The sequence below is a fragment of the Rhopalosiphum padi genome, chromosome 1 (assembly GCF_020882245.1).
Source record: "Rhopalosiphum padi isolate XX-2018 chromosome 1, ASM2088224v1, whole genome shotgun sequence".
In the NCBI taxonomy this organism is placed as follows: domain Eukaryota; kingdom Metazoa; phylum Arthropoda; class Insecta; order Hemiptera; family Aphididae; genus Rhopalosiphum; species Rhopalosiphum padi.
This window is the reverse complement of record NC_083597.1, coordinates 71,494,504-71,521,633: the sequence shown is the minus strand read 5'-3', so window position 1 is coordinate 71,521,633 and position 27,130 is coordinate 71,494,504. Positions and strand designations below refer to the sequence as shown.

Sequence of the window (27,130 nt, the reverse complement as noted above, 5' to 3'; positions counted from 1 at the left end):
TAGTTTTAATCTAGTCTATGGGTTTTATCATTTTTAGCCTCTGTTCATGATTGTCAATCGTCTTCTTGTTACTTGTGAGCGATTGCTGCAGCCGCGGTTGGCGCTGTTTTCTCGTTTGTATTGTCAGTTAGTTTCATAGAAAAGATTATTAAGTTATTACTACTGCCTGCTGGCTGCTACTAATTAGTAATTTCATAAATACATAGTTAGTCTTACTGCGTAGGTACGATATAATACATTGTGATTTGCGTTTGTCATTTTTGTTCAAAGAATTAAGTAGTTTTCCGTATCGCGGTATCGACTTGGTTAGATCGCGATTTTCTATAAGCGACACTATAATCAGAAGTCAAATATTTATTCGAGTCATTTGTTTTATTCCTCTGAGATTGTTTTGTTAACCGCTAACGATTCGATATGGATCCAGAAAAATTAATGGACGAGATACGGTCCTTAAACCAGAGATTAGATGCTATGACCAAGACACTAAGCACGTTGGACCAAAAGATAGACAATATCGCTATATCACAACGGATTGGAGATGAAACAATGAGAAAATCTGCTAATTCCATTACTATTATCATCAGGCTTTTGGCTGTATGTATTATCTTTTATTATAAAATAGTATTTGCTATAATAAACGTCTAGAAAATTAGGGACTTCACTTTTAGATTACAATTATAACCTTACAATGATTGTCACATCTATTTTTTTAAAACGTTTATGATATTGTTCTTATTTTTTGTTTTAGGGTTTACGTAAGTTATCCAGTACAGAGTTACGAAATACCCTAATCGAATCAGATGCTCTTTTAAATACTGTTCATCCTATTCCTACTACTGCCCAAAATGCTGATCAAATTCCTGTGACTAATGATCGGTTAAAAACCATATTAAAAGAGGTATTTGATGTACTCAATTCGTTGCCGGCTGTTGATGAATCTTTAAATCAATCAACTTCTACAACAATGTTATTATCCAATAATACTGCAATTGATAAAATCAAAGAAGAACAGAAAATACAGTTTTGGAGAAAATACAAAAATAAATACAATTATATTGAGAAAATTAGGTGTAAGCTTCCTCCTTTAGAAGACCCTGCCGAAGAACCGGATTCTCATCAAAATTCTATAATTAATATTGCTCAAAATAATGTAAGTGTCATTGTACAAAATGATTTAAACGACAATACACAAAATGATCTAAATAACATTGTACAAAATGATTTAAATGATAATACACAAATTGATGTAAGCGACAGAACACTAAGTGATGTAAATGGCAAATTTACTATACAAGACATTATACAAAATAAAGCTGTATATGAAATTTTAAAAAGTAGGCTTAAAAATTCACCATATGATGACCCGTCATTTTTCAAAAATAATGTTAGAGCCACTCAACTTAATATACAATTGGCAAATGGTGATTCTGTTATTAAACCAATGAGTTGTGTAGCACCTCTAGTAGTACTAAAGAAGTTTGATGATATGTGCCCACTTCCAGCTCAAATTATAAAAACGTAAGTGCTTACCTATTTATATATAATATTTTATTTATTAAGTTGTCGTAATTCTATGTTTTAGAGTGGGCAAACATTCTAAAAGTACTTCGAGCAGGGATTCAAACAAAATAAAAGTAAACAGTTCCAATAGAAATAATACATGTGTAAAAATGAACAAAAGGGAAACTAGAGCTAATACAGCTAAGGATAAAACAAACAGGTATGTTTTTCTAGTTTTTACTATGTTCTTAATGATGTATTTAAATATATATATATATATATATTTAACTTGATATAGTTATTAAATTAAAGAGATACTATTATTTTTTAGGACTTTTACTTATCGATATATTTAAACTTTAAATTATGAATACAAAAATATTGGTTTAGAATGTTTAGATACTTACTTAATAAAGATTTTAATATTATTCCATAAAATATGACATTTATTTATAAATATCTCAATTGATATTTTTAATAATTTTTTTTTTTGTTCACTATATGATATTAATTTATTATCAATGAACAATTATGAATATTTAATCAACTAAGAATAACAATAATTAAAATAGTATACACTTAGCCAATATATAATATTACATTAGTACTAACATTAGTAAAATTTCTATTTCAACAAAAATATAAATTTTGACCTATCATTGGTTATTATTTTGTTGTTATTTAAAACTATTATTATTAATATAGCTGATATTTTGTTTCTATGAAATTACCTCAAAGTGATAACACTGATAACTAATTTTATTAATTATCAAAATTATTTTTTAGTTCCACAACTATTGTTGAAACTAGTTCTAAAAAGCGAAGATTGGCAAACAAAAATAGTAAAAATGAACCATCCAAAAGAAGAAGAAATTAAAACTACATACTAATATCCCAATTATGTCCATTAATATTTGTATAGTATTAATTCATTTTTAGATTGTTAAAATTCAAAACCAAATTTGTATTCTTTAAGTAATTCAAAAGATGAAACAAGTGTAGTAATATTATTTATATTAAATTTTATTATTTAAACTACACTACTAATCAATGAATTTCATTATTATATAATATTCAATGGTTATTTAAATGTTTTTTCACTTATTTTTTGTATAAAATCTTGATTTCATTATAATTATTCAATACGCTTAATTTATGTGATACAAATTTATATATGAATTTAATAAAATTATGCAAGGCTATACCTATGGGAGGGGCTTAAAAGTTTACTCCAACATTTTTCAGATTATTCAGAGAAATTTAACATAATTTTTTTTTTTTAATTTTTCCATTCCCTCTAGAAAATTTCTCCCGAGTATAACCTTGTGATTATATTATTATATCTAAAGTACTAAGTTTCAACACGTTCAGACATGTTGTAACTAATGACAACTATAACTAATAGGTAATAAACTTTTGTTTGTATAACTTAAGTGAAATGTATATTGTATAGCTTATATCTACATGTTTTGTGTGAAAAAATGGAAATATAAATTTTGAATTGAATGCAATTTTAAGCATTTTAAATCCATAATGATACTTCTTATAAATGTCAAACTATGATTTTTATTGTGAACAAAGTAAATTTTTAATGTATTTGCCAACTTCTAGCTTTGTTAATATGTTTTCATTTTATTTATGCCCATATTTATTTGTTACTTATACTAAATAATAATATATTACATGTATTTGTTCTGTATGATGATTGTTAATTTGGTATATTTTAATAATTATTAGTTATGTAAATTAGTACTTGAATTGTTGTTATAATAAATAAAGTATAAGAAAATGTAAGGTGTCCAACCAATATTGGTTACAGAAATTACATTTGACTCTCTTGTGGTTAATCTAATCAACCAAGCTATAGTTGAAGTTTGGGCCTTGTTTAATATACATTTTTTTGTTTTTATTTATAATTGATATTTCTACAAAACAACAGTGCATTTTTTTCTCAATAAAGTACCTGATATGCACTGTGCTATAAAAATCTTATTTTTAATTTTTAGTTTGAATAGGTAATGTAATTATTTTAAATATTTAAATTGTACAAAATATAAAAGGAAATAAGTCAATTTAAATTATCTGAGTATTTAATTTTTTTTGTACTTTCTTGATTAAAATTATTTGTGAGCAATTATTATTATAAAGTATCATTGTCCTTATTATACTACAATTTTTATTTATTAATTCTATTTGTCTGCAATGTTATTTTTTATTACACAAAAAAAAATCCTAAAAAGATTTATTATTTATGTATATATATATATATATTAACTTATTCTACTTATTCTCTAAATTGTGTTTAAAAATATTCTATGTAGATTAATAATTTTAATCAATATTACCTTTAAATTAAGTATATGTTACAAATTAAAATTAATGAGGTATTATTTAATTTGAGTAATTTTAAAATGTAAATTGGTTTTATTTATCATTAATTATTATATTATTCAATGCACAAGATAACTTAACCATTAAAAACTGTGTTAGTGTTTATAGCTCTGCAATACCTTGGTATATTTATATTATAGTTTTATGCAGTGTATCACAAAAGTCTCGTATCACCCTAAAAATATTTCTCCGTGAAACTGTAACACGTTATATATCTATTTAAATGCTATTTTTTCGATAATTATTTATTACAATTTCAATTCAAGGGCATGGATTTGGATATTAAATAACCTATTACCTAAGCCATACATAGTTATTATATTGATAAACCATGGAGATAATTAGGACGATACAGGTGTTTCGGGACAACTGTATAGAACCTATTAATAGTATTATCATAATATTATAATATCCGGAAATACAGGTAATAACTAATAATTACAGTACTTAAGTACTCGCCATTTATTAGACTAACTTTTGATCTTGATACCTTGTATTTGAGTCTTAACCAAATAAGTCAAAATGATAAAATGCATTGTAATATAAAAATTAAAATAATTTTTCCGTGTAATAATATAGTCAATATAGTATTTTTATTATTATTTATTTCAAATATATTTATATATGAAAATATACATTCGTGGTCTTTTTTTGTCGATGGTAGGCCATATAATATTGAGCGTAAATAAGGAAGCCGATCGGAGAGAATGAATAGAGAATCCCTTATCAGGATAATAGAGAATTGAAGACGCGAAGTGGATATAACGAGGAGAAAATCCAGTAGAATCGGGCTTTGGCTATTTCTGTTCCCGTGGTCCTGATACTAACAAGCGAACCATTTAGTTAATAATAATAAAAAAAAAACAACTAAAATATTATACATCTTAATAACTTATATTTATACTAAAATGAATGTGGGCCAAAGGATATTGTACTTATGAGTATAATCGAATCGAAGGTCGAACTGATAATTGTTGAACTTGTAATTTTGTATTTATAATTTGTTAACAGTTAATAATAATGCCGTGTAATTGTACACGCGGTTTTCCTTAGTGGTAGTTATCGATAGTAAAAAAAAAAAATAAAAAGTAAAATAAGTAGACGACGCCCTTCTAGTTTTTACCTCGCAAATAATTAACCAATAATAAATCTATCCAACTGTAAACACGTCTATAGGCATATGGCAGACATCAGCAGCCAATAAAGTTTTACAGAATTGTCAATTCAGTGAAAATAATATGAAAAATATCTAGTTAGCACCATTGTAGGCATGCGCACAAAGTGTTCCAGGTGTGCACATCTCACAAGGCGGTGGCTGGCTGTAGCTTTTTATATAAAACGGCGAAATTAATTTATGCTAAGCACTTTTTATGGTAAGTTTAAGCTATAAATACTAACTCATGAGCATGACAAGTTACTATTGTCCGTTATCCGTTTATTAATTATTTGATATAACACTAATTATCGTCACAAAAATTTAAGGTAAATATTTTTAACACGGACTGAGGACGCCTTAGGTATTATACATTCGTTTTTATCTTAGTCCGTCCACGGTTATTCCTAATCAGTTTATCACAATTATTTTTAATTATCTTCAGAAAGGTTTTTATGGATTTTTTTTTCATTGTTAATTTATAGTTTATTTACATATTAACATATTAGTATATATTACCTAATACCTGCTATACCTATAAGTAATAGTCACTTTTTTTAATGTCTTAAGAATTTGAAAATAAATCAAGATTAGTGATTTAATTAAGTTTAATTCTTCATTATAAAGAAATAGGTATATTTGAATATTTGATAATGAATTTAAATATCAGTCAGTGATTTCTTATAGTGTATTTGGTTTCTTGACCAAGTAACCCTTATACTCTTATAGGCCTTAATCGTCTGTTATTTTTTCTAACCATCCGAAACTAATATTAATATTTGAAAGTATTTTTTTTCTAATGTTTATCTATTTGTTGTGAGTGTTGTAATGTATAATATTATTTTTCATATAAGTATCGATAATAATCGATATGATTGTTATTTGTTAATGAATTAATATTTTATATTTACTTTTAAAAAAAAAAAAAAACAACAATCGAATGTAGCATTTAGAATGATTGACTATGGTTTATTACTATTAATACTATTATTATTATAATTATTTTTTACCAATTTTCCTTATGATACAACCCGTACCGAATTTGTTTGTACGCCAATGGTGAGTACTGTCTATCAGTGTGGTATTTATGTTGGATAGGAGGGGGTAGGTACTAGTCGGTTTACTTTTTAAAAACGCTATTGTTATTCAAATTATAATGTTTTTAACTTGTGTGGTACCTATAATTTAATTAATGTATAACATTATAATAAGTGTGCAACATACCTACATATTTATTATTTTATTGATTATAATTATTAATTTAAAAAATATGTACTAAAATAATATTTAAGTATTATGCTTCAAATAAAAATTATAGCTTTGTCACAACTAAAATGTTAGAGTTACAATATTGTCTCCCTTGCGTCCCGGATTAAGTCTTTTAATTTGATAATTAAGGTTTTTTTATTTTATTCCTAGAATTGCCTTATGTAGGTAGCAGGCACCTAAATAATATTATAATATAGCCTAACGTTCAATACCTACATATTTAAAAAACAGTTCGAATAGCTTTTAAACAGTTTCAGGCTCCATAAAATACTATATGGTATATAATGTATTATACGTGTCTCTTTCAAGTTGCAATATTATTTATATTTCTTTATCATTAGCTATATTATCATTTATCATATATAATGTATTATTATACGAGTATTGTTTAAATTAACAACACCTAAGTCGTTTTGCGTGATTATATACGCTTTTGAAGATTATAGGTCACACCTATAACAAGTAATACATTACACTATCTATAATAGAAAAAAATATTATTAATAGGTATACCTTCCTACATCACGAGTACCTACTTAGGTACATTAAAACTATATGCCAGTACAGCTAGTGCATAAAGTTATTGTTGAATCGAAATAAAATATGTATACCTAATATTATACTGAGATTATATAGCTATCATAATATCATATATTCATATAAATGTAGGTATATCATGTGTTTGTGTGTATATCGTATACCCATATTTATATGTATATATTTAAGAAATTACGTAGGAAAAAAGTAGAATTTTCAAGTTTGGTTTTGTTTTAAATGTTAATAATAGTATTATAATTATCTACTAATAACTTAAACAGGTAACACGATTAAAAGCTGTTACAAAAAATAAAACACGTCCAATTGTTTTTATATGGATCTATTATACCAATGCGCGGTAATTCCTAAATAGTAAATAATATAATACCTAGGTACTTTAGGCAGGTACCTACGATATTACGATACATACATTACATTATGATGAGTGATGGCCATATTATTATAGTATTTGTAAACTTCCGTACTTATTGTATTGTATGGTGTACAGATGATGCACATGCACTCATAATATTATGTGTAAACTACTACCTAGTTATTATATGGACTCCATACCTCCACATTAAGGAATCTGTAGTATAGATTTCTATATATATATAGAATATAATACGTATATGTAATTTAAAGCGTTAGACCTTTTTGGAATTTTTTCTTCTCCGATACTTTAAATCAATAAATTAACATTATTTTCATAATTAGTGGCCTAATATAGGTCTTATTATTTACTTGTTTTGTGGCAGGTAATATATACTATATAATCTATATAAGATGTATAAAACGGCCTAATGTTGACAAAATATGTAATAATAATAATTATTACCTACTGAACTCGACGTAAGCTGATAAACTAGTCTCGTATATCGTAGATCATAAAATAATAATTTATATTCATAAATACAACACAAAATAATAAACACTATTTTTTTTCAAACATTTTTACGACCAAATATCAATAACGTTTTTATTAATGTTTTATGCTTTAATTTTATATACATATATTATGGTGATTCACCATACAGCATGCTCACCTCTCCCGTACTTTTAAATTTAATAATGTAAAAATTCAATATTTGAATTTTGGAATGAATTTTCAAGTATTATGTTTTATATATAGTTTATATTTTCAAGTATTTGCTAACTTAGGCTTCTTTACTATTTAAAAATAAGTACCTATATCATCCGACGATACGAGACATTTCACCATTCTTTTTTACTGTAAATTTTTGATGTTCTAGGACAGTGAGTGTATTATAAGCATATATTAATGCGTGTCGTACGTTAAGATTATCACCTCATACTTATAATAAATTACCATAATAATGTTTAGATACTTATCACTTATATTGCTATACAGCTATATACTTATTATTTATTTGTAATTTAATATATTTTTTAAAAATTTGTGAGTAAATATATATAGATATTTTTTATATATAAACTACTTAGTATATATAATTAATTTAATTACATTTTATACATTTGCACATAAATATTTAATATTTATCGTAATAAATTGTATTCACATGTGAATTGTGTTTGTGAATAATATACAAAATATGATATTTTTTTTTTACAATAAATACGAAGAATGTACAGTAAGTATTTCAGCACACAACTTTTGTCTACGCAGTAGTTAATTTTTTAATAAATCAATATACCTAAAATATAAACGTATAGCTAAGTATGAACTAATAAGAATCATTAAAATTTGTTATAAAAAAAAATAAGTTATGTGTTTGTGGTTTATAATTTTTTGGGGACATTAAGAATGCAAACATTGTTATATAATATATACACATATGTCATATATATACAGATCCTCTTAAACACAAAAATAAAATTATTAAATTTTGATAGAAATATTTTGATTCTAAAAACTTATAAAAAATAATAATAATAAAATTGTTTTCATGTTTATAAAACGTGTTTAAAATAATAGAAGGTTGTATACATACAAATGATCTTTTCCAGCTATCGTTAAACATTTTTTTCAATGGTTTTTTTTTTTGTATTAATGTCATTATTAAAATACTGTGGCCCCTCGACTTGGGCGTACCTTGGGGTCCCCAGTGTAAATATGTCACTGATTATAAACATATATAGATTGTGTAGTACAAATGGTGAATTCAAACAAAAATAAATGAAAAAGAGGGAAAGTAGGTAACCACTCGGTACCTCTACTGCAGTACAGTGTACTTCTTCATTGAGTAAGTCACTACAATGTATGTGTTAAATTTGAATTAAATGATAATATAATACACGAAAAATGATTCTCAGTTAAGATACGGTTTGCCAGCTTATACTTAAAAGTTAAAAATTTTAACTTTTAAGTATATTTATAAATTATAATATATAAAGCTGTTATAGTAATTTATTTTACTATTAGTTATATTATAGATTGAATTAATTTTTCCAAAAAATATTGCATTTATTTTATTACGTAATTAATAATATTTAATTATTAAAATGGTATATTATATATTATTTATTTTTTTTTATTAAATTTTGTTTTTGCCGGTTATCTTGAAAAATATAGTGAAATTTTTGACCATTCAATAGTATCAATTAGATTCATTTTTCTAACAAAATTGTAGCATATTTTCAAATTCTCGCATCATTTTCTATGTCATAAACATTTTGTTAAACAACTTAATTTTAAAAGTTCATGATATCATATCCTTAGACAGCTTATAAAATAATTTTACAAACTTTTTATAAAAAAAAGGTTTTTTAAGTTTAAATTATACAAATTAATAATTAATAAAACAAGAAATATGATTATAGGAAAATATTATAATATATAAAATAAAATATATCTCATTTTCACTGTTGAGGTACTAATTTTTCAAATTGATTTATCGAAGAGACGCATTCGTATACCCGCGTATCATATATTATTCTACATTTCTATAAATATACACACTAAAACAGAAAAATAAAGATGTGGGTATAGGTGTATGTACGCCGCATACCCTCACTACACCATTAGTATTGTGGTAATAGGCCTCAATGGCATTTGAAAAGAAAAAAGTATGTGATGGAGTATGTGACTATAATATGAAAAAGATTAAAAAAAAAATATTAAATTTATGTATAAAATTATAATTGAGCCTGTCTTGAATTGTTTGACTTTCAGCATGCCACTTCAGTGAATATTTGTAGATACTTATAGAATTTTCAACTTAGTTTCAATAACCTATACAAGGTTCTTTATAAGTTGTTATTATAGCTATTCAAAAATTAAATTAAAGATACATAGTCATAATTTTTTTATAAGCATTTTAAGTTGATGAAATTTCGACGAAATTCATAATAATTATGGAGATTAACAAATTATTTTTGTAGTTAAATATTCATAATATTTTAACTTTCATACCTACTTAAAACGTGAACATGTAATGAAAGATTATTCTTAGGAGGATATTATATTTTCTTTGTTTGTAGTTATTGCACATTTGCACTGCACAAACTATGACATCAATTAGTAGAAACGAATTTACCGGTACAACAATAATGTACTCGTATTATAAGGTGTATCGCGCATACCTATATTAACATATTATAATATGTAAATTATGTACCTAGTTATTTGTTATGTTACAATCAAATTAATTTTGAAAAAGAAATGTTTTTTTTTTATAAAACGTGCTTTTGTGTTACATTTATTTGATAATTACTGTGGTACTATATACATTATACCTAATTGTAGTAATGCTGGTGGTAGTCAATAGTCATGGCCAACTTAGAACAATAATTATCTAGTTGTATTTTGATTTATCGGGTTAATGCATTAAAATGCATCTACTTTATGTGTATATTAGTAATCGTTGAGCTATAATAGTTAAGTGCTAGTAGCTAATAAAAAAAAAAAGTAAAAAATGCATCTACTGATAGAATAGTTTAAATAAAAAAATAGATTTGGAATGAAAACAGATTTCAAATTATTATAAAAGTTAAAATTATACGATCATTTTTCGAGCCATTGTAATATAAGATTATTATGAACACACAAGTCACAACTTAATTTGAGGAATAATTCAATTGCCTATACATATTAGGTGCAGTTTTCGATTACTGGTTTATTTTGAGTTATGATAAAGTTTTTAAAAAATATTGAAGAATTAACTTAATTAATAACTAAAAAATCGCGACAGTGTTCGAAATATTCAACCGTTAAAAACCCGTGTACTAGATAGGCAATAAGAAATAAGAATAGTATCCAAGATTTTAACATTGTAGAAAACTAGAGGCATCACTTCACATTTAGGGGATATAATACATAAATTACCTAAGTATGTGCATAGTGTATTTACACCGCGTAAATTAATAATTATATGTATTATTTTTAGTTTTCATAATTGTATTGCGTGAAAGTATATTCATTAATTCGCAAGTACTTATTAATGTGTCTGGAAAAATATCAATAATACTTTCCTCTTAGAAAAATGTATTATAACGGTCATGATATACACTCAATGAGATATTATATAATGCATAATATATTATTATATTATATCGAACATAAAATGCGAGGAATACTATTTTTTTTTTTTTTTAATGTTTTCATCGCGATTATTATATTATCATGGATAATTAAATAATTTATCAATTAAATTCACGTATATTATTTTATTATTGTGGTCATTCAGCAATAGACATGATTATTACACTATCGTCGTCCGACAACGGGGCGAAGTGCGTGTATAATAATAATATATTCTTATCGACTATAGTGTGTGTGCGCGCGCCGTATAAAACACGTCGGATCATCGTTACTGCAGCGGCTCGTTATAGTATATACTATATATACATAATATGCAACCGAATAAATGGGTACCTATTATAATATTATATACATATAACATAATATGACGAGCGGCGCCGCGCCTCGGGAATGCGTATTATCAGATTTTGTACTCTAGTCTCTGCAGACATACAGCTATATTTTACCTATGTAGGTATATACAATACGTGTAAGCATCTCGCAAGTTGAAAAAAAAAACCGGATATTTCAAAAAAGATAAAACGCTAGGCCTACTTGTATAACATAGGTAATATTATACTGCAGGTTATATCTATATACGCGCAGTGTTGAGTAACTATCACTGCGGGCGGCGATGTGGTTGGTCGGATTTTGACTTCGAACATCTATTTTAATGTTGTGATTTATTTTCGTTTAAACCCGTGAATATTCGGACGAAGACTTGGGGCTGATACGATGAAAAAAAAATCGCCCACAAAAAAACGTTTAATAGTATAAAACAATATTATAATATACTCACATACGAGTTATCAATACGCGTCGTTAATATAAATTTTAAAATAATACTATTTTAGGAAGTCGGTAGGTCGTATATACTATGTATACTACACAATAATATATACTATTTATTATATTGTAAAATTATAATTGATGAAATGGTTTCCCTTTCCTTCTTAATATGCAGTGACCGTTATATGTATACAGTATATATTCGTTTAGCACTTTAGCAGCTATCACTTTTCGCGTTGATATGTTTATCGCACATTCACACAGCGGTACACCGATATTATATTATATCTACTTATACATTTAGTCGTCATATAGTCTGAAACCGAATTTGATTCATCGCCACGTCCACCCAAAACTTTCTGACATATTTCCAATTTTTTGACCAGGGTTAACACTATTAGAATCGAGTCAGACGATATAGTAGACATAGAGACGGAGTATAATCATTGTTTTCAATACTCTTTATCCGTTGTTATGTGTTGTCTCTAGTATTTCCGTCAACGTATAACATATGCCCAATAAAATTTGTGTTCAGCAAAACTAATAAATTGTGCGTGCTGTTAACTTTATAATATTAGATTGATTTGACGTATTATTAATATTAAAGGTAGGAAGATATTATCTGTGTTAAATTTTTGGTTTTGAATTTAAGCGAGTTATGAATAATATGTAAAATATTACGATTTAGAATGCTCATAAGTCATAACGTACGTAAAAATTAAAGTATTAAAATATCATAAAAATAAAAATAAAAAATAAAAAAATGTCGAAATGAATGTTGTTAGCTTTAACTATGATTAATATCGCAAGAGAATTCACTTTAATACTGAAGCTAATAACATAAAATTTCTGTTTTACGCAAATTTGATATTATTTTGTATTTACGTTTGTAACACATATACTATATATCACGGATAAAACACACGTATCTTCAACGGGCGTCGTTACCTATTCGTATTATAGCGATAATTTTATTATTATTATTATGTCACGCGTTAAAATATTGATACTGACATTATATACTTTAATATGTGGGCTTGATTCAACGTAATATTGTTATCAGGACTTTGGAACACCGATGGCTCGTTGCCTCCTCTTGCCTGTACGCCACTGCCATCGTCGTAACTACTTACAGACATAATATTAAACGCATGCATCAACGCATGTACTCAGTTGGTTATGGCCAGTCACCAAGGAAACAGACGGCGCACATAACGGTCCGATTTGAAACATTAAAATAATCTTAATAATAACATTAATTCATAACCGCCGCATTGAGTACCTATTATTAGCGCATTTCTCATCAAATCGGTTTTTTACGAAAACTGTATACATTTTTTTTTATATATTTATATATATTTACATAGCCGTTATATCTAATTACATATATAAACGTCGTTTGTTGTTATTCTTCATAGTATTATTTAACCGTTTTGGCGTTTTGCATTTCACTGACCGCTCCGCAAGTCTGTAAAAAGTTTAAACTTTATACGTTTACCAAAAGAATAAAACCTTCTTACATCGCCTCTCCATTAACATAATATATATAATTGCACTTAAAAATACTAGAAAATGGCGTCACCTTCTACCGCGTTGGTGATTTTTGGATTTTTTTTGATCTGGTCTACATGCTTAGCTGACCCTATCGCGATGGATAACTGCTGGCGGAAAGTGTGGTCTCTGACGCCCTCATGTAGCGGAATGGACAGTTCTTCAGACAGTCCAAGGCTGTGCGTTTTTCAGTCAAAAGTAAGTCTATTTATATTTAATTTATTATATTTTAAATTTATTTTTCAAAAATCACCATTCGGTGGTACTGTGAATAACCTTAGGTAGGTAGTACCTACTATAAAAAAATCATCTAACAAGTCCCTAAGAAAAATACTGGCTAATTCTTAATGGAAATTGTTAGTTAGCTTCTGCGTATATAATTGGCAACTGCACAAGACGTATATTATGATAGTGCATGTTCAAATGCTTAATCTATTTTGCTAAATATATTTTTAAAATTTTTATTTATTAAAAAATGTTTTTTAACCTATTGATTTCAAGTGTATATTGCAATCGTTTGAATAATAACATGTATATATTTTAAAGCTTCAATTAATATATCAAATCAGTAATGTTGTACTGTTTTAAATATTTATAATATATTATAATGCTAACAAAATAATATACAACTATAAAGTAATTATTGACCTTTTAAAGTATATATATATTATATCATATATGTTCTAATAATAGCAAACTTACATTATTTTAGTTTTATTTTGTTTATATACTCTATAACTTTTTTGTTTTTCTAAACCTATAACGATGTATATACTAGAATTCCACATTTAAAACTAATTTTTTTTCCAAATAGATAGAAGCTATTATATTAAGTACAGGTATATTGTATAATATATTGTATACTTGTATACAGCTGATAGATAAGAATTAATGTCTCAATTATTATAATTTTAATTATGTAGGTATATAACATTAGGATTATTAGGTATTAATTATCATTTATTTTAATTGAACCATTATAGAAATTGTCATTGTATATTATCGTAATAGAGTTCGATTAAGTTTATAAACGTAATAAGTAACTAAGTAAGTAATATTGTAATGTAATACTTCTGAAATATTTCAGCAGGGTAAATATTTATATTTGTTACAATGATTTTTCAATAATATATGTTCTTTGTAATTCATTGAAATATCTTAGATTTATAGGATACCTAAGTACTAGTCCAGATTCTGGAGTAAAGATATATTGAATGTTTTAGTTAAACCGCAAAGCACGTCCTAACTGACTGCTGAAAATTTAACCAAAACAACCTTAGTACCCAGAAACTCGATATAATTTTATGTCTCAAGCTGAGTATCATAATGTTTCACGAGTTTTTAGGCATGGGAAATTCCTTAGATATTATAATTAATGAATAAATGATCTTCTGGAAAAATATTGAGTATTTTATATGATAATCAACACGCAATTCGCAAGTATACTTAAGTAAAATATGAAGAATAATAATCGAAAGTTTGACGTGCATCACACATGAGTATATAATACACAGGACAGTCAAACCGTTAAGGTTAAGATAGATTAAAAAATACATATTATTTATTTCCTATAAATATGTTTTTAGAAATTGTGTTAATTCTGTAACGTGGTAGGGAGCACATTTAAAACTCTGTTATAAAATAATATGTGCGAATTCCATTCACGTGCATTTAATTTATTTAATATTATGATAAAACAGTTTATGTCACTGCGTGAAATGTAAATGGTAATATCGTATTTTAATACATTTAATATTATATTGTGTATATTATACCTATAAGTATGATAACATAAGGTTATATTATTATATTTACGTACTTATACATTAAACATGTACGGGTATTGTATAGCACGTGCAAATATATCGGATTATATACGATCGGTTGAGGTTTGTTCTTTCACTACTTCTCGATAGAATAAAAGAAGAGTCGATTTAGAAAATATAATGATGCGTTATATCGAATCAAATATTATAACCGAATGTTTGAGTGCAGTTAGGTGTTGAATTGTAAAAATGACAAAAACTGTAAAATTGTTTACTGAAAAATCAAATTTAGTTTTGGAATTATTTATTTTATTATTTCTCATAAATGTATTCCAAACATATAATTTAAGAAGTAGGTGGTATACCTATTACTTTATTATTTTTTAAATTAACTCGTTGTAAGCTGTTTTCATTAAAATTATCATGTCAAGTGTTTAACTTTAATATTATGATGAATTTATTGTTTGTATAAGATTGCTGGTTATCGGATGTCTTTAGGCCCACGTCCATTAGTAAATACACGATGTTTGAATTGGAAGTTATTCATTCTTAGGTATTGTATGAATTAAAATAATTGTTGCTGTCAATGAACATACAATTTATAAAATGGTCCAAATTACATACACGTTGTGTGAGTTGAAATATTATACGATTATTGTAATTACAATTTGAATAGAAACTCTATATAGGTACCAGACACATTAATTGTTGATTTTATGAGGTTGGCGACTATAAAATAATAGTGAACTTAAAGCTGCAATTTAATGTAACAGTATAATAATAATAGCTATCATTAAAGGATATATAAAGAATGACGATTATATTATTTTTCTTTTATCGAGCCGAATTTGTGTGTGTTATACGAGTAGACTAGAGTACTATATTAAGTTCTTAGATATAATTAGATTTTGGGTACATGTATATATTTGTCATTTATATTTAAATAGATCTGTGACATAATATACTAATATGTATATCTCTTGACTCTTTGTATATATTATATATACAGCGATATTCTTGTTCACGTCACCGCCGGTAACATCATTTGAATGTGTATATAGGTACCTAAGTAATTATTAATCCATATTAATAATTGTATAACTGTTTCAGTTTAACTTTAAAGTATAAATAATAATAAGTTATCAAAACATCAAAAGACAGCATATTATATTGTAATTCGTATATCATATTGATTAAAGTCAATATATTTTTAAAACATCAATATTATTACAATTATATATGATTTCTAATTTAACAGTCAATCATTGGTTTGTAGATTTGTTAGATTATTTATGGTTATAACTCAGATATTATTTTTTAATATTTAAAGTTAGAGCTCGTATAAATAATACCAGTTGTTATTATTATTATTCTTTTATAAATGTTTCAAAAGCTGGTAATTTAAATTGTTTTATTATTTTTAATTTAAATAACGTTATTATTAAACCAATTGTAAAAAATATATTTGATGAAAGATTTGTTGCTTTAAGATTGAACTTTAATTTAAAATTCCATAAGTTATTTTTTTTAAATTAGTTAATTTTAAATAATATTAACGCTTCATATTAGTAATATACCTATACATAATTTTAGTGGAGTGGCAGTGGTGGTAGAGTTATTGATTAAGACTATAAAAAATACATACTACATGCTTTTTATATGAATAATATATAATATTATTTAGTCATATAAAACGCGTATTAATGTTATTTATTATTTAATATTTACCAGCATATTGTTTTTAGATCTATTATTTTTGCCCTTTTTAAAACAAAAACTCATTTTATAAAATGTACGATCTCTTCACATTTACCAATGCCAATACAAATTGTATTATACTGTACAACTTAAAAGCTCATATAACTATTAATTGAATAGATACATCATCACAACGATACATTGATAAATTCTAATCCATTTAACTCGTACAGTTTTACCCAGGTGCATTAATTTTTGTGATTTTGGAATTTAAATTGAATTCATGTCGTTTGAAGAATTAGTAAATTGCAAAAGAATACAATTTTTTACTTATTTTATCATAGTGATTTCTTTGTTTGATTTTTAATGTCTATGGATAATTATTATTATTGTTTCATTTTGTGTAATATTTTAAATATGTGAATACAAAAGCTAAAGACATTTTAGGTTTATTTATTAGGCAGTTATAATAATTTAATAAGTATTTAACATTATATGGTCGGAATGCTTATTGCTTTTATTGCGGGTACTATTTGATATTTGTTTAATATTTGCGATTTATATATAGACATATCTGCATTTTTATAATTGTATTTTGCTTCTCAAAATAAAATAAAATAAATGTGTTGTCAATTAAAGAAAAGCAGTATGAAAAAATTAGATTTTTTTTTATAAAATGTAGTTCCAACTGCATGTGTGTAAGTACTACAAATATTTTATAAATTCGAAAATTTTGCATACCAATATACATATGTAATAGAATTATACGCACATATTTAATCAAATTGAATTCAAATTATGATTAAATATATCAGCAAGCAAAACAAAAGGTAAAAATAAAAATATTGTTACACGGGAAACATATTTAAATAATTAGTTAAACCTCTGATTAGTTCTGTATGCTTAATTTTTATCTTATACTTCATAGCTATTGTAGTCGGTTAGTTAGAAGTTTTATAACTAGGTATTTATTAATTGATATTATTTGACCAAAATGTATTTCTTCAGCATTTCCAATACGTTATTGCTGATAAAAATATCTAAGTATATAATATCTATGATACAACGCAGATTGCATATATGATGATATATATCTATAGCCAAGTTGTGGGTTAGGTTAGATTCACCCTTTTAGTTTTTCCAAACCTAATTTTTTTTTAAAACAAATATCTGATTGAAGTATTATTTTGTGTTTACAATAATTTTGAGGAGGCAATAATTCATTTTTATAAATACGTTAAGAAGAAGTCACATCCGTTGCGTCGTCTCCGTCTTATAAACGTAAAAAATAGCAGATTTAGGTAGAGTCAATTTTGTGTTGTTAGTTTAAGTGAATTGATCTATTACAAAATTTAAAGATGAATTTATCTGATTTTAACTCGTAAATTTAATATTTTTTAAATTATAAACAAAAATATATGCAAGAGGAAGTGGTAAATCATTTTACTCAAATAAGCCATAAGCTATGTCCCTATTAAACACTATATGAAGAATATTGTAAAGATACATGATAATAATAGCAACTTATTAATTATATTGTACTGTACGTCAATACCTGTATCTATATGATTAACATTTCAATACGAAGGAAAGTAATGATATGTACCTACATTCTTGTATTAAGTATCTTTTATAATTGGATTTGATTCATCTATTTGTAGGTGCCTCTATATATTTGATGATTAATAATTTTATTTTACAATGATACAGCTTTATTTTCAAATTAGGATGTACAATCACTTTATTAAGAATATTTAATGATTCAGGTTACCTATACTAGATTATATTTGCTTATTATTTGATATTATTTTCGAGAACGTTATAACTTATATTGTTACAAATATAGCAAATTAGTATTTTTAAATTAATTTATAAACTTATGCAAAAATTATTAATTTAGGCCATTTTTATTATTCTATAAGTTTTAATTAAATTAATAAGATTATAATTCTATAATTCTAATTTTTCTAAAATTAAAGATTTATGAGGATTCTGTAGTATAGCGCTAGTATCGACGTATTTCTATATTTAACATACTCACCACGAAATTAGATTACATTATGTTTCGTGTTTCCCATAAGTACGGTTCACTGTTTATTATTATATTTAAAAACAGGCGCATTATTATTCGTGAATTTTACGTGCTGTTTTGATAAACTAAAAATCAAAAATTGTATACGTATTATGGTATTCTTCATTGCGATTATTACTGGGTACACTATTAGTAGGTATAACGGTGTATAGTAGTAGTATAAAATAGAAGTGCTAACAGTAGGTTGTATCAATAATTTAAAATTAACCACATAGATTTTACATATTAATTATTTAGTGTATTTATTAATAATAATTACAGGCTTTTTTTTTATTATGATTAGAAACTAGATTCCTAATACAATTTCACACCTAATGTTTTGCTGCGATTCAAAATGTTATTCACACGCAGTAAAACGGGTTAAACGATTATCATGCAACTTATATAATAGTGATACAATCCTGTCGTGTTTCTAAGAAATCCCCTAAAACCCCGCACTCCACATTTTGTTTGTTGAATATTATTATGTACCTGCTTGCCATGATTTCTGTGGAGTTTTGACATTGCTGTTGTCGGTCAACGACGAGTTCAAGGTTGTAGTGTTGACCATCAGCCCATCCAGTGACTGCCCCCCAATGCCTACTATACCTAGGTCATCGCACATGCATATAAATGTCTAATGCCGTCGAATATGGTAAGCTTCAACACACAGAAAAGAATTTTGACTAGAAAATCGGCCAATGGCAGAAGCCTATTGTGAGTTGTTTAATATTTGTCCAAATGTACCTAAAATAATATCAAATATATAAATAAATACGTATACAAATGTACGTAAAATGGTTTATAACGTTAAAAATTTAAATTTAATTAAGAATTTGTATTGATTTTTATACAATTATTCTTGAATTATGTTATTAAAAAAGAACAATAAATTATAATAAGACTGCAGGTGTTAATTTCAATAGGAAATGGAAGTATAACTTTGTGTGACTAAATATAATAGTTTGTTATTTTTTTAATTCTCACTTGTTAAATATATTGAACAGCAAATTACAAAAATAGGTTGTACATATTACATGGCGGAACATGATATTTTATGAGTTTTATTAATATTTTATTGTTTTAAATATTATTCAGTTTATTTAAATAGATACTTAATTGTTTAATATATTGTTATATTTATTTGAAAGAACTAAAGAAAATGTAGGTATGTTAAAAACAATTTTCATTTTCATTAGAAGTGCTGATTATAACATAATTTATTACTTTTCATGTGTGGTTTTACACATAAACTGTAATAATTACTTATATTTACAGTTCGATGAGTTTATAATTAGGTAGGCAAATAAAAGTGTTTCAAGATAATTTCATAAAATATCTTCATATTAGATTTTGTAATATTACAGGTGTGGAGTTTAGATGCGTATTATTGTTTGTATTATTATTTGTAAGATGGCTAATATATTCGATAACCGGTGATAAATTTCAGGTTTATCTTAAGTAAATTTGATTTTTTTTTTTTTGAATTTAACATAGGCGAGGTTTTTGTATTGTAGTTCTTCGCTCTGCAAGGCATAATGCCGTTTTATGTTAAATATTTTCAAGTAGGCGTTTTTTAACGCTATTTCTGACTACCAAAAGAATTCCAGTTTGTCAATATGAAGTTTAATTTCCGAGAATTACATCGGGCCTGTTTCTAGTATAGGCATAGCAAGAGAAAGTAGGTAGTATTCCAACGGGTTTTTTGGATTTTGCTATTATAATATCTATCTGTATTATGTATAGCAGTAGTGAACCGTTGTGTATACTACCAATAGACGTTTTGAGAATTAGTATATTAATTGTACATCGATAATGACTATTGAGCAGAACATCGTTCTCCTATTTTTTTTAAATTTTTTTTTCACATCCGATGAATCGCATGTTACAACACTATTGTAAAGTCCATTGAAAATATTCGCCTATAAAAAAAGGCAAATTATAGTAAGGTTAACATTATAATATCTTCTGCATACTGTAATTACTATTCCGTTACTAAATAAAGTTGGTTGTGGTAAACATTGAGTATATCTATTAATTCTATATTGATTTTATACCATAACTCAGTTGGTGGCATATTTTCGAATAGATTATGAATAGTCACCGAACCAAAGGATTCACATGAATAGATTCGGCTTTGTTTGATCGTTAATCATAATATATAATTTCGTTTTCTTTGCATTAAACTTGTTCCATTTTTGGTATCGACAATTTATTTGGATTTTCACAAGACATTTTTCACATTAAATATTATTACATTGGAAAATGGAAATATAAGTTTAATATACTTAAATAATTGATACATTCAAGAAGATATTGCGGTTCATGCAAATATAGTGTATAGTATATGCTTTTCAACCAATGTAATATGTATTGCATTGTTGATAGGCTAACATAACCTCTATGTCTATCCTAGTAACATTTTTAACGACGAAAGTTGGCTTATAATAACTACAGTGGTTAAATGTTAAATAGTTTATACGTGGTTTTCGAACTATATAAATTAAATTTAGGTGTTGTGGTTTAGATTTTAACGAAAAAAAGTTGTAAATATTGTTTGATTATAAGTCGAGTAGGTACTCAAGTGTTTCCAAGCTGACCTTTGCTGTAAATATTCAAACGTAACGACGGACAATAAACGGTTCGGACAAAATGTATGAACTCCAATGTTTAGTTCAGAGATTGGGTGTTCATACGGTTTCTGGACAATGCTTTAGAACATTATGTTCATGGTGCTTATTGAGTGTTACTGAAATTTGCAGTTTAATCGACGGATTCAATGATTAATTGATGATTAAGTTTTTTCTTAATATTTTATATGTGTGCTATTCTGGTACGCATAATTGGATTAAATTGATACATTAATATTTTGTGGTATTTTAACTGTGGTAACAATTAATACTGTTAATGCAACTCATTTTCGCATTGACTTATAGCAGATTTTTGGTACGTGCATCATATAGGTATCTATATTACTTATTAAATACTTTAGCCAGAACCTCTGTCAAACCAGGTTAATAACCTGCTTGGATAAAGCACTTTTCAATATCCGAACTAGACGATCGCGATAACGAGCTCGAAATAGTTCAAAGAGCAGTGTAAGTGTCGATTTTAGAATTGTTTACAATAAGCCAGACCACCAAATTGAAGAGCACATGAAAGCTTAAGGTTAACTTTGTAATAAACTTTACCAACGTTCAATACCTTTAATCTCATCACAGCTTAATTAAATATAAACTTAAAATTATAATAAATTTAAGAAAATATATCCGATATTTTTCTTACATTTATCATACTGATTGGCAGAAGTATTAGTGTAATTATTATTTTCAATAATAAACAAACACTTTTAAATAAAATAAAAATTTATATAGACTTTCGCGGCAACATGCTAATGTCCATTTTTATTCACATGCACACTTTTGTAATCTTAAAATTATACATTTATACATATTATGTAAGTATTGGTTTATTTGCTTCATCGGCTTGATCTATACTATAATTAGTAAATAACTATTTTTTCTGAATCAAATTCCATTTATACTACCTATATTATGTTGTAAAATGAGAATATAATATATGAATATAGATGAAATACAGAAAAAAATTATATATATTATACCTAACTGATATTAAAATTATCACCGATAAAATAGATCAATAAAAAACTTGATAACATATTATAAATATACTTTATAGATCACTAAAAAGTACAAATGTCTTGTACATAGTTAAGTTTATTGCCTTATACTCGTAAGGTCAGTACCACACTGTCCACACTGTAGTGATATCATTGTCTTGGGTGATGATAAATATTATGTGTGTGGAGTGTACAACATTTTATCGTGAACCACGTCGCGTGGGCTTGGTACATTATATAAATAATAATTATATTATAAATATTAGGTACTTGTATATTTATTATTAGTATCTTCTACCTATATGAAAAACTGTACTAGAACACTAAGAACAATATGATAGAATTTATTTGATTAAGAGTAATTATTAATATTATTACTAAGTATTATAACTACCTATAAATACTTATATTATTACTACGGTATAAATGTATAATAGCTTCGTAGGTATAATATTATAATTTATAACACATCGATCGGATTGTGCTTCTCCCCTCTCATTAGTTGCATTTATGTTTTAAAGTATTAAACACAAGACTACAAGAGTCACTTTAATAAACTGAGGTATCGATACCTACACTTAGAATTAGTTTTCGAATATCTTGATTTATAATGAACTATTGCAGTTTTGAAATATATAATCAAAATTAATAAAATACCATCAAAATGATTCCTAAAATTACGGTTTATATATAAAACAAATGTCAAATATTTAATTAATAATTCAAATTTATAAAAACTCAGAATAATTTGAAGTATCATTATTATTCATGTCTTATAATATTTAAAACAGTGTTCAGAACAACTGAATTTTATCCATTTCACGAATTGTACGGTATTTTACGAGTGGGGTGTAGAATTACATTATTAAGTGTTATATTAACTTGACTTTAATGATATTGTCAGAATTGCATATTATATTAACACTTAAGAAATATTGCTGTTTATGTATACTGTATAGGAACATATTTGCTTTAAATTTGAATATTAAGTGTTTTCACTTACTATATTTTATACCAATCTTACAACAACAATTTGTATAACAACTAAATTTGTTATACAAACTATTGATGAAATATAAATGTTTATATGGATATATAGTCAATAGTAACAAACCATAGTGTAGAGTACATAAGTAGGTAATGAAATGCATCTTAAACATAATATCTTGATTTTGTAGTTTTACATATTATATAGATAAATTTATGATTTTATATAATTAATTAACAATAACTATCTTAAAATGTTGATACTTGACAATAAGGCAATGGTATCGACTGAACTCTGTGTTGAATATTTTTTTTAAGACGATGATTTATTGTTGCTTTTAAATGTTATATCATATTAATCACTGACATCACTATTTCCACGTCACAATAAGTGAAGTGAAACGAGTGCCTAACTTACGGTTGTTTATGTTCATCGAATTTGTCGACTATTCAAAATTATAAAAGTGTAACTAGTACATAATTGTATTTAAAAAAGCTAATCTTATATTTTTTTCCTAGAAATAATAAAGCAAACTTGTACTGCGTATTTAATTTTTATATTATTTTAAATATATAACTTAATTGCAATATAACAATATAGAAAAAAGTTATTATATTGAAAAATAATATTCTCATCTTTAATTTTAATAATAGGTCAATAATTAACTTAATAAATGCATCATTCTAGAAAATGTAATTCATGACTTATGTTATGTTACGTGTATGGTATGATAAACGGAGACAACAATTCGACTTAACATAATCCTATAGTAAGTACTTACTTACTTATAACATACAATAATTTTCAGTTTTTTTTGTATGGCTCAAAATATTTATTATAATGAAAGTTTTTACTCCCAAAGGCTTACGTGACTGTTTATCGATGGAGATGTTAACTTGTCGTTATTTTTGAGGGGTTGGTTTTTGATTTTATCATTAGTTTTTTTTAGGACTTAACAGTTGCGCATACGGATGATGGTTGAGTTTTGGCACGTACGCGTTTTTAATAATACAAATAAAACATCGAATTAAGATAATATTTTGTTGTGTCCATATTATACAGTCAGATTATTACTATTAAGTGCATACTGCATATTAATAATAACTGATTTACCGTGAAATCGTATTTTATATATTTAGTTGTAAATCATCGTCTAATACTTATTACGACGTTTTATAAACAAACGGTTTTTATTCTTTATTTATCAGTAATTAGTTTGATAAGCTCAAGTGCTAAACGTGATTGAAAAATACCAACGTTTAAGTATATTTTTTTAAAGATAAGGACAAATAAATCTCGAATATGAACATACTTGATTGTATGAGTGATGTTTCCGTATACCAATACTTCTTTGGTAATAATATTGTCTAATGTAATTATTTGATGTTTACACAATAAATTAATAAATATGATTTAACGATTAGGTGCAGATGTAATCATGTTTTACATACAATATTAAAACTAAAAACTTTGCATGCTTAATCTACTTCACCTGTATTGCATAATATAGCATAATATAGCATAATACAATTAACTAGCATTTCTGAGTGGCGATCCTCTGATTGAATTTGAACAATAAAATATACAGCTTATAGACCAGGGTCACCACTCACCTACTAATTTCTACGGAGTTCCGTTTTGGAACTTACCAAACTGACCACGGCCCCAAACAGTTTTAATGATTTTTACACATGTTAATAAATACATTAATTTTTAATTACTATTTATATTTATTGATTTATTTATGCATTTGCCAAATTATAATAATAGGTATCATAATAGGCATACATTTATAGTTTTTATTTATTTATTTTATAAAAATTTTAAAATCTATTCCGCGAATAAAGGTCCGTAAAAAAGTGTTCGCGGTCCGCCAGTTGGTGACCAACAAAATATCTCGTAGAGTTAAATGTGTAATATAATATTATTTGAAATGTCTACTCATGGATTGGTGTTTATAATTACTTAATTTCTTAAATGTTTTATTATGTTCTAACTCATTTATGCATATTTCAATATGAAAATTGATTTATTAAAAAATCATAAAGATGAAATAATTTTATATTGTATACATTTTACTATATGTTATCATATTTTCAGTGTGATAATGCATCGAGACCAAACGCATGCACAATTGAGTTTATTAGTTATGAAGAAAATTATCCGATCAAAGCAATGGAGATTCCAGAAAGCCAAGTGCCGATATCACAACCTAGAAGGTCCACGAATGCTGAAGGTTAGTAAAATCGTAAGTTTTTAAAGTATACCTAATTTTGTAAGACGGTCATGTAATTGTTTTATAGCTTGGATTGGAGGTTTAGTGGCAGTTGGCATTATAAGTTTATCGGGGCTCGTTGGTGCAATATTTTGGCCACTACTCAATGACCCAAATCGAAAGAAAACTGTCATGAGAATTCTTTTGGGTTTAGCCACAGGGTCATTATCAAGTTCAGCTGTATTCCAACTTCTACCAGAAGTAAGCGTTTTTTGATATTAATATAGAATAGTATTATATTAACGTAAATAAATTTAAATGGATAATATATACCTAACATACACATTGTATATAAATAATTAATATTAATAAACTTTTACGTGGAAAGTGCGCTACGCTGTGAGAATGCTGAATAATGTAAAAATCTATTTTCACCGATAAATGCATTGATTTTACAACGATCTGTTTTTTTTTAAATTTGAATTTTTATATTTTTTGTGTTCTCTACTTTTACTATAGAAAAATACTTTAATTTAGAAAATGGGATCTAGTTGGCAGTTTAAGTCAAAAGTAAAAAAAATCCCTGTATTTTTCTAAATCAGGAAAAAACTTTGGTAAAAAGGGAATATTTATAAAAAACAGTTTTTGACAAAATGAATAATTATTGACTTAAAATATTCACCAAACATTAATACTAGTATCTTGTAATTGCTTTTAGCAAATAATAATGTGATAATTAATGTTAACAGAATTGCTATTTATTCGCAGAAATACATCTTTAAAATATGTCAGGACACTTAAATATCTAAGTCACTCCAACTAAATTGAATTCTTCTCTTATATTCGAACATAATACATTTTTAAATAAAGTTTGTAGCTAGTAATATAGAATTATATTTTAATGTATGGGTCTTTATTGTTGATCACTGAAAATAGTCATTAAAAGTATTAAACAAATTTATATTATTGTAACTAATAAGAACTGAAAGATGAATAATATTTATGATTTATAAAAATTCATAGCAATTTAATATTATGATTTTTTCCACATCTATACTGAT

At 25.9% G+C, this 27,130-nt stretch overlaps 2 protein-coding genes across 2 annotated transcripts in view; both read left to right on the top strand.

Annotated features, from left to right (window-relative positions):
• The first annotated feature begins 77 nt into the window (after nt 1-77).
• Nucleotides 78-3,739, top strand: LOC132917397 (uncharacterized). Its single transcript, XM_060978116.1, has 4 exons — nt 78-594; nt 749-1,518; nt 1,583-1,720; nt 2,287-3,739. Exons 1-4 carry the CDS (start codon nt 415-417, stop codon nt 2,375-2,377), a joined length of 1,179 nt encoding a protein of 392 aa, XP_060834099.1. The 5' UTR covers nt 78-414; the 3' UTR covers nt 2,378-3,739.
• A 9,542-nt stretch (nt 3,740-13,281) lies between these two features.
• The window catches only part of LOC132917029 (metal cation symporter ZIP8-like), a 37,041-nt gene continuing 23,192 nt past the window's right edge, over nt 13,282-27,130 (top strand). The window contains exons 1-3 of the mRNA XM_060977540.1: nt 13,282-13,889; nt 25,955-26,090; nt 26,158-26,330. Coding sequence (XP_060833523.1) covers nt 13,713-13,889; nt 25,955-26,090; nt 26,158-26,330 — 486 coding nt within the window. The 5' untranslated portion in view covers nt 13,282-13,712. The remainder of the gene's footprint in view (nt 13,890-25,954; nt 26,091-26,157; nt 26,331-27,130) is intronic.